The 23,570-nt window shown below is 36.7% G+C and overlaps 1 protein-coding gene across 6 annotated transcripts in view; it reads right to left on the bottom strand.

The window, feature by feature from the left end:
• scube3 (signal peptide, CUB domain, EGF-like 3) overlaps positions 1–23,570 on the bottom strand; it is a 119,897-nt gene that overhangs the window by 36,896 nt on the left and 59,431 nt on the right. For 2 of the 6 annotated variants that reach the window (XM_079849354.1, XM_079849355.1), the window contains exons 5-8: positions 14,012–14,158; positions 12,588–12,704; positions 6,965–7,000; positions 4,731–4,781 (exon numbers count right to left, since the gene is read on the bottom strand). In XM_079849354.1, the coding sequence (XP_079705480.1) occupies positions 4,731–4,781; positions 6,965–7,000; positions 12,588–12,704; positions 14,012–14,158 (351 nt within the window). The remainder of the gene's footprint in view (positions 1–4,730; positions 4,782–6,964; positions 7,001–12,587; positions 12,705–14,011; positions 14,159–23,570) is intronic. The other 4 variants (XM_079849356.1, XM_079849357.1, XM_079849359.1 and 1 more) reach the window with 2 other exon arrangements.

Below are 23,570 nucleotides of genomic sequence, written 5' to 3'. Positions count from 1 at the left end.
CTAAAAAAAGCAAACAATGTTAATCTATTGTATAGTGATGTAAATAAATAAACAAACAAACAAATAAATACATTTAAAAAGCAACAATGTTTTCTCTCTTTATACTGCTCTCTTCAAAATCGAAGCACAATAACTGTCATGAATAAGGGTTTAGCATAAATCTCTGCTGGCATTCAGAAGAACAACTTTATAATAGAGCGAGAGATGAATAGATATACATGTTGGTTGTGTGTGCCAGGGTGCGGGTGTGTGTCACAACATGCCTCTAAAACGCTTAAGAGATTCACTTACTGCATCAATCTCTGATTATAAGGTTTGACATCTTTGGCTTTTGAGAGCTGAAAAATGCTCACACACAAAATCTCCTCTTTGTGTGGGTAAATTCTGCCACCTGAAAAGATTTGATTCAGCTGTGTGAGTGGATATAAATAAATCTTTTGATAGAGGAGATGATAAGCGGTGTCTGATGCGCTGGCAGACTCTGTAAGACACCTGTGAGGTTACTGAAGCGCGCTTTCCACTAAACGCTAATGATCCGTGCAGTGAGCAGAGCATCGGCAGTGTTAACCATAAAACCAAAACATCATGGCTACTGATGTAACCCTCGTTCCCTGATGGAGGGAACGGAGACGTTATGTCGAAGACTGATAAATGGGGTCTCACTTGGGTGCGCCAATCACCTCTGACTTGTAGAAAAACTATGTTTTATTAACAAAGTTAGGGAGAAGGAATGAACCCAATTATCATGGGAGGAGCTCATCCAGTCAACTCAATTAGCATCAGGAGGTAAATATACATATATATATATCCAGCATCCCTCCACCAACACATCTCCTCACTTACTAGTCCTATCCAAACCTGGAATGGGGGAAGTACTCTGGGTTCGGGCCAAAATCCGAGCTCGGACGCCACGCCAAATACTCATATCCTTTACTCTATTTAATTATATGTAAGTGTGAACTTGTGAAACGGCCAATGGAACTGGAGAGTGGAATTTGCATGCTAAGCCACTCCCCCATACATACAGGCATATAAGATGGCGGCACACATCCACTCATTCAGGTTTATGCCGAGGAGCAGAGACAGGGATCTCGGCCATGGTTCAGGGTTATGGCAGGAGGGACGTAACGTCTCCGTTCTCTCCTTCAGGGAACGAGGGTTACATCAGTAACTAAGACGTTAGTTCGAAGACTGATAAATGGGTCCCTATGGAAAGCACCACAGCCACTGAACCATTGAGTGTTGGAGACACAGACGCTGGCCGGAGCGTGCCCTTTTGGCAACTGCTCTCATTTAGTCGTAACCTACCCAGCATCCCACGTAAGCCCACAGAATAATAGTCCTCCATGCCAACAGGATGGAAGGGACGAGGCTTACCATGGACGATGACATCAAGGTTTTCTCCAGAGCTGCTTTTTATATAAATTAACTAAATAAATAACTTTTTTACAACAAAAATGAACTGAACTTACTTAAGCTGGACTGTGATGCTATTTTCTTCTAGAAACAAACTTTGTTGCATTATTTTCCTGTTATCTCTGTAAAGCTGCTTTGAAACAATCGTTATTGTAAAAAGCGCTGTATAAATAAAGGTGACTATTAAAACAACTCAATGTTCTAAAAAACTAAAAAAGTTAAAATATAATTTTTTTAATTGATCACTCACTCCTACGAGCCTACATCCCTACCAGAAGCCTACGATCGGTCAACGAGCAACGTCTCGTGGTTCCATCACAGAAAGCCACAAAATCACTTTCCAGAACATTCTTAGCAACTTTCACTTCCGTGAGCACCTAACCTCATAAAAAAAAAAAAGATCTCCTTTTTCCTTTAAATCCTCGCTTATCGGGCTTATACTACTCTGAACAATACCTGAACTTCGTATTTTGAGCACTTCTTGCGTTGTTTCTTGCCTCTTCACGATGACTCGCTTAATTTATTTAGTCCTAATTTGTAAGTCACTTTGGACAAAAGCATCTGCTAAATGACTAAATGTAAATGTAATTTCATTTCATTTTATAACAAATAAAAAAATAAAAAAACCAATCAACAAAAATGTATTTATTTATTTATTTATTTTCCAGACAAAGCTCTGCTGAACTTCCCGTGCACTCAGAAGAGGATTAGCAAATACTGGGAAAGTTGTCATGTCAACTCCAGCATTATAGTGGCACATTTCTCATGGGCAAGCACCATTCACATAGTCTTAAGCAAAATATAAAGCTCTAGTTTTAGAAGCAGAGTAGACCTCATCCAGATATAACTATCATTTCAGCAATGCTGTAGCTTTAAAAAGGATGTCTTTAAAAAAGTCTTTCGCCAAAGGCATCAGGCTCCTCTCAGAGGAGAGGGTTACAAATAAACTACCATAAGACCTTCTTTTCAGACTTCAACCATGCACTTCAAACATCAAGCATCTAACACCTTCCTCATGCAACATAGACAAAACAGTGGCTTTTGAGGATTTTGAGGCACCTGTGCGTGCCGAGACCCATTCAAAACACCTTTCACTCGTGTCAGAATACATAAATGAACGACTTTGCTTTATGCATCGCAACACTCAAGAATCTTCTGAATGCAGCCATCGTTTCCATAAACTCTCTCTATTCTGCACAGGAGTTCACTGTTAAGAGTCTTCATGTTAAGAGAAAGCACACTCATTAACTAGTACCCAGCAGGCAGGTTGCGGTGTATAAAATCACCTCCAAGGAAAGTTCAGGGAAAAGGATTTTCTGCCGAGGCAATATTCGAGATTGCACTCAGTTAATTGCAATTAGGTCATTTAATGTTTTCCCCAGAGATCTGATCATCTCATCTGTCCTTGCTTCTGCCATTCTGACCACTGAAACTTTAGCCAAAAAAAGACAGCTGACAGTACATTTTGCAAGTGTATTTTGTGAAATAACGAATATAAACTCTAGACTCTAGTGGAATGTTAGTAACACTATGGTAATTGGAAGGTTCAACTAATGCCCTTTTATGAAGTCTTGATTTTGATTTTGGCCTCTACTCGAATAACTTTTAATGCTAGAATGGTAAAAAAAAAGAAAAAAAAAAGAAAACCTTATTTTCCTATATTCTCAATTGTTGCAGCTCCTCTCTTCCCAGTCTGCCAGTAACGCTCTGTTTAGTTCCTGTTTCTATAAGCCCCTCCTTCTGAAAAGCACAATGTGCTCTGATTGGTTGGCTGGACCAGTGTGTTGTGATTGGTCGAGCGTGAGTGTGTTTTTGGGAAATGTCCCGCCCATAACCACGAGTTTCAACACACTACTAACTAACTCAACCAGGCCCCGCCCCTTGATTCTGCGTATGAATTATTTAAATTAAGAATATTGTGACGTGTTCGTTCCCGGAAGAAAACTCAAGACTACAACGGAGGCGTTTCAGGGAGTTCAGAAACACTGACACTGATATAGAGAATAGCTCCCGCTGGAGGGACTTTGTGCTTTGGAAATTTGCAGAGCTTTTTCATGCTCAAACAGCAACATTACACAAAGGTGACAATGTAAAACAGCATAATGGGTCCTCTTTAAGAAAAACCCTCCTTTGACGTTCAGCTAGTGCTCAGGAATTGCAAGTGTTGGCACAATTAGCTCCTGTAAGGGTTGGAACAAGTCGGGAACATGCCGCCAGAGGTAGAGCTATTTGGTAAATATGACAGCTGTTGGCACAGGTCTCTCTCAGCCTCGACCAAACACATCGGTCCACATTAAATCCACTCTGTTAAAAGGTTGTCGTGCAAACAAGCTCGTTTTTCAAAAATGCCATTGCTTTCCAGGGCGAGAAAATAACATGAGATGACAGAAAGAGAAACAAAGTGAGATGAGATTTTGGTACTGGGACAAAGGTTGTCCTTGGGCTTTGGTGTACAGTATTTGCCGTGCGCTTATTTCAGGCCGAATAAACAGGATCCCGAGACACCGACAGCCAGCATGCAGATTTAGTGCCAGAACGAATCAGTCTCCTTTATAACCTCAGAGCCCTGTGCAATCAAAAGTGTGTAAACCCAAAACAAAACGCTTTCACAATCTGAAGTCATGCATGATGCACTTTGAAAAACGAAGTACAGTGATGTGTTATAGCAAGTCCGATTGAATTCCATTACAAGAATTTATCCCCAGAAAAAAATTATTCTAATATATATATATATATATATATATATATATATATATATATATATGTACTGTATAATATACAAAGCTCTGCAGAATAAAGGCCCATTCACATCAAGGATAACTATAATAACGATAAAGATATATTTTTTAAAAATCATTTTACATTTAGAAAGCAGAGTCCACACCACAACGATAACGACAGAGAGGAACGATATCGTTGGTATCGATTTCAGATTGATTTGAAGATTTGATTTCAGTCTTTGGAAAAACGTGAGCTGAATCTGACCCGTTTTCCCCTTCACAGTAAAGAGTCATAGGAGACTGCAGCGACTTCATTGTTAAACCCTCATTAGACATGCTTTCTGATTAAAGAATGGGCAGTTCCTAATGAGGAGGTTGCAAGCAAGATTGGTGTCAGGTTTTCATTCGGGCAATTCTAGAGAATAACCATTTTAACATGGGTAAAGTTCATTTTGTTGATCTCCTGATTGCCAGAATGGACCCACAACCCAAGAAATTGGTGCAATAAAGGTTAGTAAGAGTTCCAGCATAACCACACCCACTGTGGAAAGAAGTAGCCAATAGGAATCAAGCTAGAGAAATTAACATATTTACCATTGGGTAACAGCTGTGGCTGCAGTGGCTGCTGTTGGACACTCCTTTCCTCTGCATACACACACACACATTACAAAAACACTGCTTAGTCTTCCAAGATTTACTTTTTTAAAACTTTATAAGACACCCTGGCCAGTCAAATTTATTTTTTAGTAACCCTGGTGCTCAAACTGACCCTTTTATGAGGCTGCAAGAGCAATTTACACTGCAAAAATGTTGTTCTCCCTCTAGTATTTTTGTCCTGTTTGCCAGTACGAACATCTAAATATTCTAAAATCAAGATACATTTACTTGAAAAACTAAATTCCTTAAGATAAGTCTTGTTTTCTGAAAAATGTATCAAAATGAACTGACTACGCTTAAAACATGTCAGGAAAATGAACTTGTTTTCCCTCTGAAAAAATTTTTTTTTCTTACTCCACTGGCATATTTTTCTTGTTTTAGACATAAAGTCACTTCAATTTGATTTTTTTTTTTTTTTTCAGAAGTAAATGTATCTTAATTTAAGAATGTTTAGATATTTGTACTTCAAAACAAGACAAAAACACTGAGGAAGAAAGTCATTTTTTGCAGAGTAGTTCATAAACTCCCAGTCGAAAGACCAGCTTAAACCAGTCTAAGGTTTGCAGGTACTGATTGTAGTTGGTTTAAGCTGGTTTAGAGCCCCAAACCCCAGTTAAACCATCCGACGAGGCCAGCCTGATCAGTGGAAACCTGCTGGTTTAAGATGGTGGTGTTTTCAGCACTCGAATCAGTTTCGTACGCTTTCGTACAGAGAACAACAAGGCCGAGTGTTAGTCTTCTCATGCAACACTCTCACGTATTTGTGTCTTGTTTTCCAGTACAAATATCGAAACATTCTAAAATCAAGATACAGTTACTTGAGGAGCATATTAATATTGTTTAGATATTTGTACTGGAAAACAAGCCACAAATACTGAGAAAGAACAGCACTTTTTGCAGTGTAGACGCAGACCAGTTAGTGTGAGTCTGACTACAACCAGACACTTCATGGTAAACATCCAAAATGAGCAGGACGGCTTGATTTGATGTCATGCAGAGACAAATTGTGGCAATGATTCCCGCTGCAGTTCATCTAAGACATTCGATCACTTACCTGTGCTGTGACTTCTCTGTTTACATCTACAGACAACCAATCTACCACGTAAACAAAGTCTGTCCGACCAAAAGACGAAACTCTAACAAAAATATGTTCCAAGAATGTTTTGCTAATCGTCCAGTTAAGTAATGAAAATGTTATTTCTAAACATACGCTGAACGTTAAAACCGTTAAAATGTTTTTACGAAAATGGTTCTACGAATGTTAAAGCAACATTCCATTTTAGAATTTTGCAAACATTAGAGGAATGTTACTTTTAAATGTTCTCGGAATGTTCCGAAACAGGGTAGTAACATTTAAAAAAAAAACAGTAACACTTTACAATAAGGTTCGTTAGTTAACATTAGTTGACTACATTAGTTAACATGAACTAACAATGAACTGCACATATACAGCATTTATTAATCTTTGTTAATGTTAATTTCAACATTTACTAATACTTTATTAAAATCTTGTTAACATTAGTTAATGCACTGTGAACTAACATGAACTAAAAAACATGAATAAACAGCTGTTTTTATTAACTAATGTTAACAAAGATTAACAAATACAGTAACAAATGGATTGCTCATGGTTAGTTCATGTTAGTTAATACATTAACTAATGTTAACTAATGAACCTTATTGTAAAGTGTTACCAAAAAAAAAAAAAACATTAAATGAATGTCAAACTGAAATGTTTCAGATAACTTTGAATGAACATTCTACTAACGTTAACGTTACATTAACGTAACGTTTGTTCATAACTTTGAGAGAACCTTGCCAGAACATTAGCCAAAGTTCTGAGAAAATTCCCTGTTAGATGGGGAACTTGCTTATGAAACAAACGTTTTAAACAATATGATGCCTGGGGATTGTGTGTACCAGCCAGATGTGAGCATCTGTTTCGGATTAGCATCACTCTCAGGCTACGAATCTCCACAACCCTTTTGTTTGCTAAGTGTCTTCTGAGGAAATGTTCGTGCAAATCTACTGGCTTATGCTTGTCGTTTGATTGTAGGATCACATGAAGATGCCTGGACTCATGTGGAAAAACACTTAGCGGTTAGCTGTTAGCTGTTAAATATATAGGATATGTTATGAGTGAATTCCACTGGAAAGCGAGCATCACTTACTACAGTACTTGCTCCGAAGAAAACGTTGTGTACAGCCTACAAGAAGACATACGACTGTTAAGATTGCTGTGGCAGATTCACTATGGCTGGTGGTGTTTTTAAAGGGATAGTTCATCTTGTCATCATTTACTCACTCTCATGTCGTTCCAAAGCTTTCATCGAATGAAGGACCCCTTTGATATTCAATGTATTGAGAAAAAACAGACACATTCTTAAAAATATTTTCTTTTGTGTTCTCCAGAAGAAGGAAATTCATAAAGGTTTGGAACAAAATGAGGGTGAGACAATTATTTTCATTTTCGGGTAAACAACCCATTTAAGGTGCACTACCATTTAAAAGTGTTGGTCAGTTCAAAAAATCAAAAAATAATAGAAAATAATACAATTTACAGGAGCAAGCATAGCCTTCCTCTTCCTGCTATTGCTTCTCATTGCTTTTAGAGGGAAAAGCTGTCCATTACTGCTGGTCTAGGATCAGTTTTCTCCACGAAACAGATTCGGAAAGCGATCCAGTGCTAATCTGTGTTTACGCTCTTGAGAGCATCAAAGGTTTCTATTTACAACGTATTTTGCAGCGTTGAGCAATGTAGCCAATCACAGACATGTCCATTGATCTTATGAACGCAGTGGCCAATCAGAGGTGTTTAAGTTAGAATCCACTAACCACTGAAAACACCAGAGTTTATGTTCAGCGCCGAGTTCTGCATGCTCGCAAATCCTCTCATTATAACAAACGAAATGTAGACACAATGTAAATAAACGATATCTTGTACAGTACAGACAACTTTATTGATTATAACAGAACTTTGTGAGATCTTGATGAACTTTTTTGCGATTGTAAAGCTGTTTGGGTGGTTTATGCCAATGCCAAATCATGCATGCAGTAGCTTGCTTGGCTTGGTTTGTGAATGTAGATGTTTTAATTACCAATCATTTTTGGGGAGTATCTATGCTGGGATTATGGCTATAGGCGACATGTAACTTGAAACAATCTTATGGAAATTTCATGAACGTACTGAAAAACTGATGGAAACTGGTTCTCAAATCACAATGAATTACCATTCGGGATCATATGATCATAAACAGGAAAATTACTATAACAATATACAGATGCTGTAACTACAAAGTGCACCTTTATCCATTGATGAACATTCAAGAGTAGTCATTCTGACTAAATTAAATGTATTTCATTGTATCACAGTCAATGTTTTACCAGTGCCCAAATTTATCACCACTTTGGAGAGTCGCTAACGGGACGGTGTGCGACTGCAACTGCCATTGAGACGAATGGGAACGCATTCAGGTATTATCTGTCAATAAACGCAGATGTGTGCTATCGGGTTTGTTTTATTGCCTTCCCATCTGCTCACCGTGCGCTTACGAATCAAACCCCTTTGCTAAACCTGCCACGGCAAAACTTCAGCGACAGATTGTGAAGGATGGAAGCCGCATAAAGTGCAAAAGTAATCAGAGCGGCTGAAATCCATCACTTCTGAAGAAAAGCAGTCAATGAGGATGAAGAGAGAAGGGTTTAGAGAATAGATGAAGCAGCTCAAGGAACACAAAAAGCCACCCAGTGAGATCAGAGTGATTGATTTGACTCTACCAATGTGCCATTTCAAGATTAAAGTCCCAGAACTATTGCGCAGAGGCCCGAATCAAAGGATGTTAGGTTAAAAATGACAAGAGATCGCTTAAAGCTATTCCGGAGCAAAATTGTTAACACCTGTTCATAAGGATCCATATCGTATTAATGAGGTCTGACTAACAAAAATACATGCGATCTGACGCACTGATGCAAACGCTGAGCTATTTCTGGTTTCTGGGCAAATCCATCCAGAGATGCTGAAGTGTTGGTCGGGCTCCAGTCACTGACCAAATCATTGCAATGGCATCTGAAAATGTCTTTAACACATGCTCCGTCTGGTCCTCTCAACCATTTTATTCGTAATATGTAGTAAACAACGTGAGGTGGGGATGGCAAGACTTGAAAAGAATGAAAAATGAAAGCTTGTGCTGAATGTTTCTTCGACTAGGACACTTTTGGCCGCGTGGACGTTTAGAAAATAAATTCCCTTAAAATACACTCTGACTAATTTAAGTCATTTGTCAATTTGCAATTGCCAACAGTGGAAGAATTCTTTTTTTTTTTTTATCATTATTCTGAACCAACAAATTTTATTCCCACCACATCATTTTTAAAAATAAACTCCTTTTGTTGCTATGGATGATTTTATGGCAATTTGTATGCACTTTATTCCAGCATAAATACACAGAAATACTTTCACACTTTCTTCAAAGTTAGGCATAATAAAAAATTACAACTTGACAATCATCTTTACACACACACACACACACACACACACACACACACACACACACACACACACACCAAGGATGCATTAAACTGATCAAAAGTGTGAGTAAAGACATTTATAATGTTACAAAATATTTATATTTCAAATAAATGCTGTTCTTTTGAACTTTCTATTCATCAAAGAAAATAATGTATCACACTTTCCACTCAAATATTATGTAGCACAACTGTTTTCAACATTGAACTTAATCAGAAATGTTTCTTGAGCATCAAATCATCATATTAGAATGATTTCTGAAAGATCATGTGACACTGAAGATATGAGTAATGATGCTGAAAATTCAGCTTTGATCACAGGAATAAATTACATTTTACAAAATATTCACATAGAAAACAGTTAATTTAAATGGTAATAATATTTCACAATATTACTGATTTTACTGTATTTTCTATCAAATAAATGCAGCCTTGGTGAGCAGAAGAGACTTCTTTCAAAAGCATTAAACATCGTACAATAATAGAGTATATATAAATATACTATTTGTTAACACACATTTTACTATTGTGTTTGAAAAGTAGCAAATAAGTGCATAATAAAGTCACATAAAAAAGTTTCCACAAAAGTTTAAATGTGACTTTCATAACACAAAAAGTCTGAGTCTGTTTTTATAAAAATCAATCCCCCAGGACATAAAAGTGGCTGTCGTTGAGGAAACATCCATCTCTCCTCTCTCTTCTCACCTTCTCTTATCACGCCAACGGTTTCCATCTCCTCAGGGGATTGTGGGTAGGCCACATCAATTACTCTGTGACTCCAGCCCATCGCTCAACAGGGGCTCATTAATAAGTTCAGCTTGTTTTATTGTGGCTTTCTGGCCTATTAGAGCCCGTGAGAGAGCGAGGCCTGGATTCCTGCGACCCTGACAGATTCACCGCACGCCTCTGGCCTCTGTGGCCTGAGCTTTACTCTTTCAGTTTGGTCTTCGGGGGCCGTCAGACACGCCAGACGTCTCATTTGCGGAGCTGCTGGCAGGTTTTGGGGGGAACAGAGGGGTAATAATAGGGCGTCTGAGTGAGACCTTGACATAAGAGCTGGATCCAGTCGAGGAGAGAGAGTGCAAAAGAACGGATCAGAAGCCAGACTAACCACCGTTCGGTCGGGAAACAAGGTCCCTGATATTTAGGCTGCTTTTAAAGGTCTGTCTTTGAGAGCGTGTGTATGTTTGTTTCTATTTGGATGTGGCCGCTGAGAGGAGCGGTTGCTAACTTAAGGATTCATAATGCCATCCTGAAGTCTGCGGATCCGCTTGTTTTATGACTTTTCCAGCTGTTATGGCCAACGCTCCCAAGATCCATTTTCAGCTTCAGCTTACACAAACAGATAAAAAGTGTCTTTTACATATGAGCATCAGTTTCTGTCGCTGAGTAGCGGTAATAATGGCGATCGAATTCAATGCGACTATACAACATAAAAAAGTATTAAATATTCACTTTTCTTTCAAAAGATAAAGAAATATTTATTGGTGATTCTCAAAAACAAATGTCCAGATATTAAGAGAAATAGAAACAAATTATTAATTTGCAAAAATTATCATTATAATGATTTATTTATATTATTTTTCAATTAAGCTATTGATAGATTAGAAAAAAATTCCTATGGGGTCAAGTAAGTCTCACTCTGACATTTATTTATAGTCTGATGACAAAATATAATAATAGTAATAATAATAGTAGAAGTAGTCCTAAAACTACTACTACTACCAATAATAATAATTATTAATATTATTATTAGAAATTATGCTGAAAAAGTAGCACAAAAATAACAGATCTAAAAACACACACAAAAAAACTAATTTAACTCAAAATCAATATCTCTCTCTCTCTCTCTCTCTCTCTCTCTACATATATATATATTTATTTATATGTATTTATGTATTTATTTAATTACTGTTCATGTTCTGAGTAGTTTTGCAAAAAAATATTAAATAAATATAATAGAAGTATATATATATAAATGGGGTCATTTTCCCTAAAAAATGTTAACAGTAGTTTTTCAAATAATAAATAAAAAATAAAATAAAAATTCTACTCTCTTATTAAAAAATACACAGCTATGAATCATCACAAAATGATTTTTTGGCACAGAGATTAATATTTCGTATGACATGTAATTCAGACTTGGCGTAAACAGCCGCAAGTCTGCTGTGGATCGCTAGTCCTTCAGGAATCACGGCTCAGTAATACAGAGGTCTGCTGTGACTGGTTGCAGTAATACAAAGCAAAGCTGTGATTGGCTAAGGAGGTGCAAAGAACAGCTGTGATTGACACACAAACGCACACACCTTTTATTCAGGTCATAAACTGCTGGGTATAATTAAAAAATATATATACCTAATGCTAATTATGCAGAGACAACTATAAGAAAACCAGCTTAGACAATCTTTATTTTTGCAAATTCGTTTGGTGACGCTAATGGCTCATAAATAACACACAGCATTGTGACCGAACAGTGCTCTTCAAGAACGTGAAAAGTCGAAGGGAAATGTGTTCAAGCAAGCAAGGTTAAATAGAAAAAAAGACGAATAGAGCAGGAAGGCACATAACTCTTCACATTCAGTGATCTTGATTTCCTAAGTTTGATATATCGTCAAATACATCAAGTTTATACCTCATGCGTAAGTGTCTTTCTGCGCTCAACTTTCTGTTTATAGCTCCCACGATGCCTGTAAATCCTCATCCGTGACTAGACTAATGGAAACACTAACATATGTATGTAAATGAAGCGTAACTAAAGGACAATGTGCTCACTGTCAAACACTTGAGGTGCACAGAAGAGCCCATTTCTCACTGTATGTTCTGAACGTTGAGTGAAACTCTGAGATTTGGTTCCACCGCATAAAATCAAGCCAAACTCTGGACTTAACAGAGCATTAAGTTTAGAGTTTCCATTAGAAGTCTCTTAAAGCCAATGCCTTTGCTTTAACAGTGTCTGCAGCTCACTAAGAATATTTTAAAGTCAATGTGAAATCAAAATCAACCCTATTTACTAAATATTTCAGTGGTGCACATTATTCCAAAAAAATAAATAAAAAAATAAAGATCTTTATAATCTTTCACCAAATGTAATTATGTCTAAAACTATTTTCCTTTTGGCTGATGTCAGCAATCACTCTTATTTTCCCATCACCTGTCAACAACTTTTTCCCAGTCCAAACAATTGACTGTGGATAAAACTGGTAAAAACAAGCAGATTTCTTTACTCTAGTTTAAGTAGAGTCGTGTGTTACAGTGCGAGTGTTCACTAACCTACACAGGTCTTCCCATCAGAGTGAAGCGCAAACTTCATGTGGCAGGAACATCTGGGCCCATGGTCCATCTCCTCACAGATGTGCTGACAGCCACCGTTACCATAGTTACACGTCACTAGTCAAGAACATCAACATTAAGAGATGAGAGATCACTAACATCTATCAACCCATCCATCCATCGTTCTATTTATAATTTCATCTATCTATCTATCTATCTATCTATCTATCTATCTATCTATCTATCTATCTATCTATCTATCTATCTATCTATGACATTTGCAGTAAATATTGGGAATAATTTTTCATCTGCTGCTCCTGTAATTTATGAGGTACCTCAGGGCTCTATTTTAGGGCTGTTACTTTTTTCCTTTACATGATTCCGCGGGGCTCTAGATTTGATAAATATTGCATTTCATATCATAGATATGCTGATGATACGCAGTTGTATCTTCCTTTTAAAGCAGGAAGTAATGAGGCTGAAAATTCTCTGCTAGATTGGCCTTGAGGAGGTGAAACGTTGGATTAACTCAAATTTTCTAATGTTAAATGACAAAAAGTGATACATTTTTGGCAATATATATATATATATATTGTGTCCACCAGTAAAGAGTATGGGCCAGTTTTCAACTATAAAAGGTCATGCCACTATCTTTTCTTTCAATTCAAAAAAGATTGCGAAATTGAAATCAGTTTGATCAAAGAATGATCTTGAAAAAGCTATACATGCTTTTATATCTTCGCGGCTTGATTACTGTAAAGCATTACATGCAGGGGTGGTTGTCAGTCGACCTTGTCGAGGTAACAACTTGTCGAGGTAAAAACAGCGGCCAGACTGCTGACAAATACTAAAAAGAGAGACCATATAACTCCAATTTTGTCCTCTTATCACTGGCAACCGATAAAACAAGGATTAAGTTAAAAATTTTGTTATTTGCTTTTAAAGCCATCCATGGTTTGACTCCTGAGTACATCAGGAATCTTTTAAAACAAAATCAGTTCTCCGCAAGATCGCCAAGATCAAACTCCCAGATTTTGCTTAAGATTGAGTGCACAAGTGTAGAGGTGATCGTGCTATCTATCTATCTATCTATCTATGACATTTGCGGGAAAGATTGGGAATTATTTTTCATCTGCTACTCCTGTAACTTATGAGGTACCTCAGGGCTCTATTTTAGGGCCGTTACTTTTTCCCTTTACATGATTCCGCTGGGCTCTAGATTTGATTTCTTCCACACTATCTATCTATCTATCTATCTATCTATCTATCTATCTATCTATCTATCTATCTATCTATCTATCTATCTATCTATCTATCTATCTATCCATCCATCCATCCATCCATCCATCCATCCATCCATCCATCCATCCATCCATCCATCCATCCATCCATCCATCCATCCATCCATCCATCCATCTACTCACATTTACAGTCTCGGTTGTTCTTGGTGAGCTGAAATCCCGGTCTGCACTCACAGGCGATGGATCCTTTGGGCGTCTCTCTGCAAATGTGGGCACAGCCGTGATTTTTATCCATGCAGGTGGGCACGTCTTTAGTTCCATTAAAACGCACTGTAGAACGTTAAGAAGGGGGGGGGGGGGGGGGGGGGGACAGAAATGATGATTCCTTTACAAAACAGAGATGTCTGAATTGTTTACAAATGTCATGCAATAAATCACTTTATATTTATTTGTTTCTAGGCATATAAAGCATTTATTTAAAATCTTTTTGTAACACTGTAGAAGTCTTCACTGTCACCCTTTATTATTTCAATGCATCCTTGCTGAGTAAAAGGAAAATTTCTTTCAGGAATGAAAACTTACTGACCTCAAACCTTTGAACGACAGCGTATATGTATATCAACAATCAAATATATTTTGACTGGCTATGATTTTGTTGCTTTGCTCACCATTTTCAATTTCAGATAAAAACAAAAAAACAAAAAACACATTGGAAACTTTTATCACTTCTGGTTAGGAAACAGTTTGATTACTGATGCATGACAAACATTCAATTTCTCTCAGGAACAGAAGCTTTGGGATTTCCTTCAGTTCATACCACAAGTCTGAGCACAAATACATACCAACAGACCTATGAAAATAAAAAGTTTGTCATCTCATTTATCAATGTATTCCAAAAATGTGCATACATTACTCCATTGTTTCACTATTGTATCACTATACACCTTCAAGCATATACAAGATCCCCGGCTCGGTTCAAAGTCATCATGAAACAGAAGTTGCGATCGTCTTTTCTTCTCTATTGTGATGTATATCCGAGTGAAACAGCTTCTCAAACAAGAACAAATGTAGGGCGGGGCTTGTGGAACTGACTGGATGGTTGTGATTTGCTATTGGTTGATCTCATGTGAGTGGCAGGTTGCCCCGCCCTCAAAATCAGAGAAGAGAAGAGATGTCACTGCAAGAGGGAGGGGAAGTTATTTTAATTCAAGATCACGAGGGATTCATCCATAATAAATAAGAATTGTCAATCATTTTTGATTTCACGGTGACTTTAAGAACGTTTGGACGTCTGGTTCGGCTCGGTGAGAAAAGTATCAGCCGTTCAGAACCAGAGGAACTGGGTGAGTGTTGCTTTTCTTTGACTGACCCCAGATCAGACTCATGTTCACCAGTGTTTGAACAGTAAGAGGAGAATGAAAGCACCCCTCTGACTTCAGACCCCAGGACGCATCTGTGTCAACAGACCCGCGGCACCCTGGGAAAGCAGCACACAGAAGGGAACATCTATACCCAAGGTTATATGAGAAAACAGCTTTTATCACATTTATGCGACAGGAGTCAGTTACATATGCAGCCAAACTTGACAGAACTTTTACAGTAAAAAAAAAAAAAAAAACGTGAACAGGAAAATATACCAGTAATATTCTAAATGCCTTGCAACTGCATACTACTTTTTTGTAAAAGTATGTAAAACAAAATACATTATGCAATGATGATATTTTAAAAAGTAGCGCATGTGAATGGCATCCAATTGTTCCTGTTAACTAAAACTAAAAAAGTCGTTTTTAAAAATCGTTCTCGTTAACTGAAATGAAGCTGAAATAAAATTGCAAAATAAATATTAGATGAAAAATATAAAAAATTCATTAAAGCTAAATGGGAATATTTAAAAAACTACTTATAAAAGACAAGCACATTACAGTATCACTAAAAATTTGACAAACTAAAATGAACACTGAAAATGTAAATAAATGCTATACTATCATAGTATATATAAATAATACTAAAATAACACCTCTCAGAAATAAAAACACTTATTGTGTATTTTTAATTCTTTAAAAACGGCAATTCAATTAAATAATTTAACATTTTTTAAAAACATAACGGCTGATATTTTTTCATTTTAGTTCATTTCGTCGCTTGACTGTTGTATACTTCACATTTCAGCCTATATTCCATGCAGAAAATTACACGATTGCATATTGCAGAAATAATACGGTAGCATGCAATTCCCAACATAGTCATTGACTGTACATTTTAAATGTGCATATCTGCTAAATGCTTATTCAGTCAACTTCCAAACACAGCTCATCTCTTAACAGGTTTGGTCAGTCAAAATGCTTGTAATAAAATCTAGCAGTTTAGGCCTCAAATAACAACACTGAGAGCAGAAATACACTTTTAAAGACACACACACACACGTAGACCCCGAGGCCAGTATTTTAGCAGCTTTACAGGAAACCTTTCCCCTCCACACATGAAAAGCGCTGACAAATGTGGACAGAGGGGCGACAGGACCGAATGTTTTGCTTTCAATTGGTAATTCACAACCTTTCACATCTGCCGGCATCACTTTGATTAATTAGAACCTTTTGTTTTCCATTTCTTCTGCCAGAAAACAAAATCGGACCATTTTTTATTCTCGCTGCTCCTGGGAACTGATGTCTGAGGAACTTTCCAATTTCTCTAATTCATTCTCTGGGTCTAAATCTCCCCCGTTCTGCAGCCGTGAATGATAATGTTTCGCTGAGCGCTTCAACGTCATCGCCCTACAAAACTTGAGCTTTGAGAATAAACGGCTCGTCGTGCCGCATATTTGCACGGTTCCCTGGAAAACAGACAGATGGAAGAACTTCTGTTGTTGGTAAACCACCGACTCCATACTTAAGGTCATTTCACGTGACTCAGCGTTAATGTTGCCAAGTTTATGCCACATATTAAACTCTAAACAAAGCATAAACGCGTCAGAATTCAAATAATTTCAACTTTACACCCTTTGTTACTGACCTTTCAAAGCACAATCAATTAACGGGACAATTCGAATGACATGCATTTTTTCTTTGCATTACAATGTACAACTTTGCTCATACTGTAAGTTTGTGATGTGTGACGTCATGATTTTGCAAAGTTTTGCTCTTAAATATTAACTCTTTCCTCGCCTTTGATGTAGTTTTCCTGTTTTCTGTGTTTTCACTGTTATACGGTAGGGGGCGCTGTTACACATCTTCTGAAAGAGTGCTGAATATCTGGATCAAAACACAGGCGAAGAAGAAGAAGAAACAAGCGAGATCATATGTAAGCAGATGCATGTGTAAAATAACGTGATCATCAACATTAAACTATGTTTACTATATCATACCTAATGTTACTGAATAAAATTTCGACCAAGGACGAACAACTTGTGAAACTTTGGAGGTGTTGATGGACTATCTACTTCATATATGTTTTAATCTGTTCTGACACCGTGTCCTAACCAGACGCGATGCGATAAGATGCCAGCGACAAATAATTTGTCTGTCCACACTAGACGCAACACGACTGCGAGATGCGTAAAAATCAATCCAAACCCACAGCCAATCAGAACAGCGAGTGGGCGGAGTCAGTCAATCAGAACAGCGAGTGGGTGGAGTCAGCCAATCAGAACAACGTGTGGGTGGAGCCAGACAATCAGAACAGTGTGTGGGCGGAGTCTCGCGGCAAGTGCACGGCACCAGAGAGTAATCTTGACGGCAATCGCAAGAAAATAGATAAGTAGCTACATAATCAAATACACAAATATTACACCATTTAAACATTATTCAAATACATAGGCTACTGAGTTACTAAAGCAATCTTTGTCAAATAATACACTTGTTTGTTCACAGTTTGAACGTTCTTGTTTCCATTTGTTTAATTTCAAGATCTGAGGTGAATTATCCATTGTTGCTTTTACAGCTCCAAAGCTGGAGCACTAAATGATATTCAGTCACATTACACGCTTTTAACATTAGAAGAAGGTGTGCAGGTCACTTTACGTAGACCTAAAAAATGAGACGTAAATCATGCAAGTTCAAAAACAGTCCAGAGAGAGAGAGAGTCATATCACTTACCGAGGGTCTAGGACCTCTACATCTACAGACCCATTCATCACAGCCGGGTCAGAGAGACCCGAAGACTCTCAGAAGAGCAGTAAAACGCTCAAGTGCTGATACAACGAGCCCACCCGTAACTCCCTGCCGAATTCCTGCCGTTTTTATCATTACGAGCGTTATTCTAATCTCTCCCGAGACTCCCGGCTTAAGAAAAATGGAGTCGAATGATCGGAAATAGGGAGAAATTCACACAAGCGCTCGGAAAAACCGATGGGAAAGCCATTTGAAGGGAATAAAACGTGGTCGATTAGGGTCTGCAGCCTGTTAAAACAAATACAAGCCTGTTAAACGTGTCCATACGTGGAGGACGGCGAAATATGCACAGACACTTCATTGAGTGACGGCCAGGGACAAGAGTTTGAGGCGAAATCACCAGGATTTCACGGCAGAGCACCGAGAAACTGCATTTCATTCAATTTTCTAGATCAAACGATCATAATGCACTCACTCGAAAGGTTTTTCACAGATGATTATAGAACATCAAAGACTCTAGGATGATTCATCTTGCGTCATGATAGAATTACCGTAATTATGAGACTTTGCAAAGACTTGAAGAACAAAGAAAGTGCAACAGATAATGAAATGACACATCAAACTTCAACTGTTGAAGGCGCTGGCTCCTATTTTTGACATGACAATGGGAATGCATTTCATACAATTATACAAAGTGTAAGCACTGTGATAAAAGATTTTTCAAAGTTGTAAATAAAGCAAATAAAGCAAAGAAGTTTGTTTTACAAGAAAATACTAAGATCTATTAAGTACTTATTAAGATTGACTCTGTACCGTTCAGTTACTGGAAATTGATCAATGATTCAATGATTCAGAGCAATTTAGGATGGAATCGTTTTGTTGACATTTTCCATAATAAATTTGGTAAAATTTCCATTAAACTTTGTAACGTGTTAGAATTGGAAAAAAAAAAAAAAAAATTGATTGGAAATTATTTGAGTATGTTTTAAAAGAAAATTATATTTCAGTCTTTCTTCACGTTTTAATTCAATGTGTTACTTTGCCATTTCTTTATTTGGTAACTTTATAATGAGCTTTAACATAACATGAACTAGCCACGAACAATTCATTTTGAAAAGCATTTATTAATCTTTGTTAATGTTAGTTGGTAAAAATGAATTGTTTGTGTCAGTTCACAATGCATTAACTAATGTTAACAAATACAACTTTATATTTTAACAGTGTATTAGTAAGTGTTGAAATTTCCATTGACTAAGATTAAAGGGTTAGTTCAGCCAAAAAATGGAAATCACCCCATGATTTACTCGCCCTCAAGCCATAGGTGTATATGACTTTCTTCTTTCAGCTGAACACAATTTGAGTTACATAATAAAAAATATCCTGGCTCTTCCCAGCTTTATAATGGGTGTGAATGGTAACTGAGATTTTGAAGCTTAAAAAAGCTCATCCATCCAAAAGTAATGGATGAGTCCAGGGGGTTAATAAACACCTTCTGAAGCGAAATTATGTGTTTTTATAAGAAAAATATCCATATTTATACATTTTTAAACTATAATCACTGGCTTCCGGAAACGGCTGTACGCAAGTCGAGTTCTGGCGGAAGAGCCAGGATATGTTTTACTGTAACTCAGATTGTGTTTGGCTGAAAGGCGAAGCTCATATACACCTAGGATGGCTTGAGGATGAGTAAATCATGGTATAATTTTCATTTTTGGGTGAACTAACCCTTTAACAAATGTAATAGAAGTATTGTTTGTTATTTCACATTTACTAATTTACCCCTGGTTTCACAGACAGGGCTTAAGACTAGTCCTAGACTAAAATGTAAGTCTGAGCTGTTTCCACTGAAATAAACTTGCACTGACTGATCTTAAAAATATATCAGTGCCTTTTTAGTTTTAAGATGCACATCGGTAATGTTTTTTTCTAAGCATGTTTATAAAAATTACTTAAATGTCCTAATTGATCTATGGTCTAATCCTGGCTTAGTCTAAGCCCTGTCTGTGAAACCGGGCCATAGTTAACTAATCTTAACAACACTAGGCACGTTTCCATTACAGATTTGTGCAAAACTTTTCCGATTTTTTCTAAATGTCGACAAAAAAATATTGCGAAATGACGGCGTTTCCGTTAACTGATGTTATGAGACTAAAACGTCATTTTTTCCTCTGGCGATAAGTCATTCCAAAAATCATAGCAACGGACGTTGGTAGGTTTATGTATATCTCAGCCACCGCACTGGCCATTATTATTAATCAAAGGAGACGTATGTGTGTTATCCAATCATTAATGGCAAGGAAAGACCCTTAGCCTATACTTGAGAGCGGCACATATGAGGTGTTTCTGGGTGTTTCTCCGTCATATTGGCTTTGAGCTCTTGATTGTGGCATTTGTTTGAGGTTTAGAATCCAGTATTCCTGTAATTCTTCTGTCTTTTATGAGTTTAATAAAGAACTCTGTCTCGTATTCTGTCCAAACACACCGAGTCATCTACGTCAGGTGACTGTAAATGCGCAAAAACTGTTTCCATTGCAGTTTTGCGAAATATTTCTTTTTCGAATTGTCTGAAAAACCCCCTCATGCGAGCGCAAAAACTTTTTTGCGATAAATGGGAGTTTTTGCGAAATTGACGTGTTTCCATTGGGCGTATTTTCAATTCGCAATTTCAATTTGCGCAATTTGAAGGGTAATGGAAACGCGGCTAATGAAACCTTATTGTTAAGTGTTACCGTGAAATTTCACAGTAGTTGAAAACAATCAAATTAGCCAAAACATTCAACATTCAACAAATACTGTCTCTTCCTTAAACTGTTCTCTAAACTCCTCTGTTCTTCCCTTTGGAAACTGCAATATATTACCAGGAGCCTAAGGCTTCATGCAAAGAAAAGGGTAAAAATTCCAGTGTAATATCAAAGCTATTTCTTAAGGAATTGTCGGATCCAGGTCTCAGATCGGCTTGCCAACACTAACAGCGGTCTGACATGAAGGACGCGCTCTGACGTCTCTGTTCTCTTGAGTAAGCGGCAGGTTTTTAGCACCTCTCTGGAAGAGTTGGCGCAGTGAAAAGCTGCACTGATTGGCTGTCAGCTGATGTGTACACGACTCTTCTCACATCTCCTGAACCACATAGACATGCTTTCTCCCGCAAGACAAACAGCAGACCTATGGAGTGTTTTGTGTGCGTTGTGTAATACAAAGTTGTTTCCAAACAAACATGAATCGAATGCCATATCGAAGTACGCCCAACAGCTCAGAAATGGTTTCATGCTCCGATTGTCCTATTATATGCAGCTAGAACACAAAGAAAAGAGCAAATAAATATAACATATTAGCAGGTTTGAAACAAATATAGTCGTCTGTGAAACTTGTTCTGCTCAATTCACAGTTTAACAGATGAAATAATTAACACTACCTCAGAACAATTAAACCCCAACACTTGCTCCTGAAGCATATCAAATTTTATTTATGGGGTTTATACTGTAAAACGTCAACTATATTGAGGCCAGTGTGCTGCATTTTCCAAGAATAGAGGACACTGTGTTAACCTGTGACTTTATGGCATTCATGTAACACGTCTAACAATGTTGTTGTTTTTTATGTGAGATAAACTATCTGATATAAGATCTCAAAATTAATAATTTAATTGCTCATTCAGCATTTTTTTTAACACATTTTTTTTAGTGTTGACTGCATGTCAAGATCTTTCAAATATATTAGCAAAATTATTGTAAGAAATATTCTAAGCCTTAAAATGTAAGCCTTATTTAAGATTAACGAATTTCAATTAATACTAAAATTCCTTCAAATTGAATTTAATAATCCTTACATATTATTCATTGAATATTGAATTATGAATAAAGGATTTTAAATGAGTAAAAAAAAAAAAAAAAACTAGAGCTTAATAAAAGATTTAAGGGAATGGACCATATAGTTTATGTGAATCGTATTCATAAATTGAAAAAAAAAAAAATTTAATTCAATATATGAATATGAATCACAAACTGAAATGGTTCATTCCCTTGTTCTATTAAGATTTATACAAAATGTTGTATTAAGCTTTTTTTTTTTTTTTTTTTTTACTCAGTTAAAATTCTTAATTCATAATATGAATAATATGTAAGGATTATTCAATTCATGTTGATGGAATTTTACTATATAATTGAAATTCGTAAATCTTAAAAACAGGTTGAATTTTTTTTTTTAGTGTATTATATACTATACTATATTATACTATAATATACTATAATATCTATAATACTAATATAAGTATTTAAAAGAATACAAAAATATTATAAAATATACATTTTGTTATATATTTGTTTTTATAATTTCTTTTAAATATTGATATTACTATTATTATTTTTAATATATTATATATTAATATAATGCTGATAAATTATAAAAAAGTTATAATATTGACCTGCTGAAAAAGAAAAGTCCATAACTTTCGTGAATGACATGTATTTTAGGCTAAATGATGAATTAATTTGTTTCCCAAACATGTTTGTTTGGAAAACGCTAGAAAACACATTTATTAGCTGACGACAGTCATAAACAGAAAAGGTTAATGTAGCTGTAAAGGTCAAAATTTGCGCACGGCACGCAGGGGAAAAGCATCTTGCACATGAATATAGGACAATTAAACAATTCTAATGGACCATTAAACATTTAACAAGTTGATATAAACGCCAATGAGTGGAAACATGGAGACGGTTATTAGATGGCTGCTGTCTACAAGCCATCCCACAGAAAGCAAGGAGCAAAACAACATTTAGATGAGTGTAATCTATCAGGACAGAGAAAAAAATTACAACAGAAAAGCCTATCCACCATTTAACCAGCCTAAATTATGTTTGTTCAACAAATACACCAGCAGATCTGATTCTACAAGGCCAAGAAGGAAATAACATAACTGATTTGGATTTGGGTTTGATTACACTAAGTTCCAGAATGGCATTTAATCGAAAACCATTCAGGCTTGGCAGAGCTGTATCTCCTCTTCTTTCTAGCCCGAAGCAAAGGGATTTTTTTTTTTTGGTAGTTGTAAATCTGAAAAAAAAAAAAAAATGACTAGGCTTATGTTTGACACCTCAGGGATGGAGGTAAACTTATACTCTTAGATTTCCAGCACGGACTAACGGTTGGGTCACTGGAGCCCTGCAGGCGCAGTTTAGCAGGAATCCTGGAAATTCTATGATTACATGTGACAAGCACCTTTGATGCCTGGCAATTATGAACTTATTTATATACAGAATGCGTTCCAAAAACAATCCTCGCATGGTTTCGTAATGATGTGAAATCCAGCCCGCGTCGCTGGAATACTTGCGATTGGAATGGCCAGATTAGACATGTTTTCCTCGGAAACGCTCTCTGGGGTTTTCCTCAAATAGGCAATGTGCAAAAGAATTAAAAAAATTGCACTCACAATTATTTTGGTCAATAGTGAGATCAAAATTATTCACCATGATTGCTCGATTTTCATATTGTGCATGTATTGTTATAAAAGTTATACAATTAAATAAATAACGCATCATTTATTTTATACCATTCAAAAGTTCGGGGTTAGTAGAATCCTGAAAAACCTGAAGGATCATGATATTTACGCACAATAAGACCAGACTTTTTCATTTGGCAAA

Source organism: Squalius cephalus, assembly GCF_949319135.1.
Source record: "Squalius cephalus genome assembly, chromosome: 18".
NCBI lineage: Eukaryota > Metazoa > Chordata > Actinopteri > Cypriniformes > Leuciscidae > Squalius > Squalius cephalus.
The sequence above is the reverse complement of the archived record's forward strand: the minus strand, read 5'-3'. Positions and strand labels throughout refer to the sequence as shown.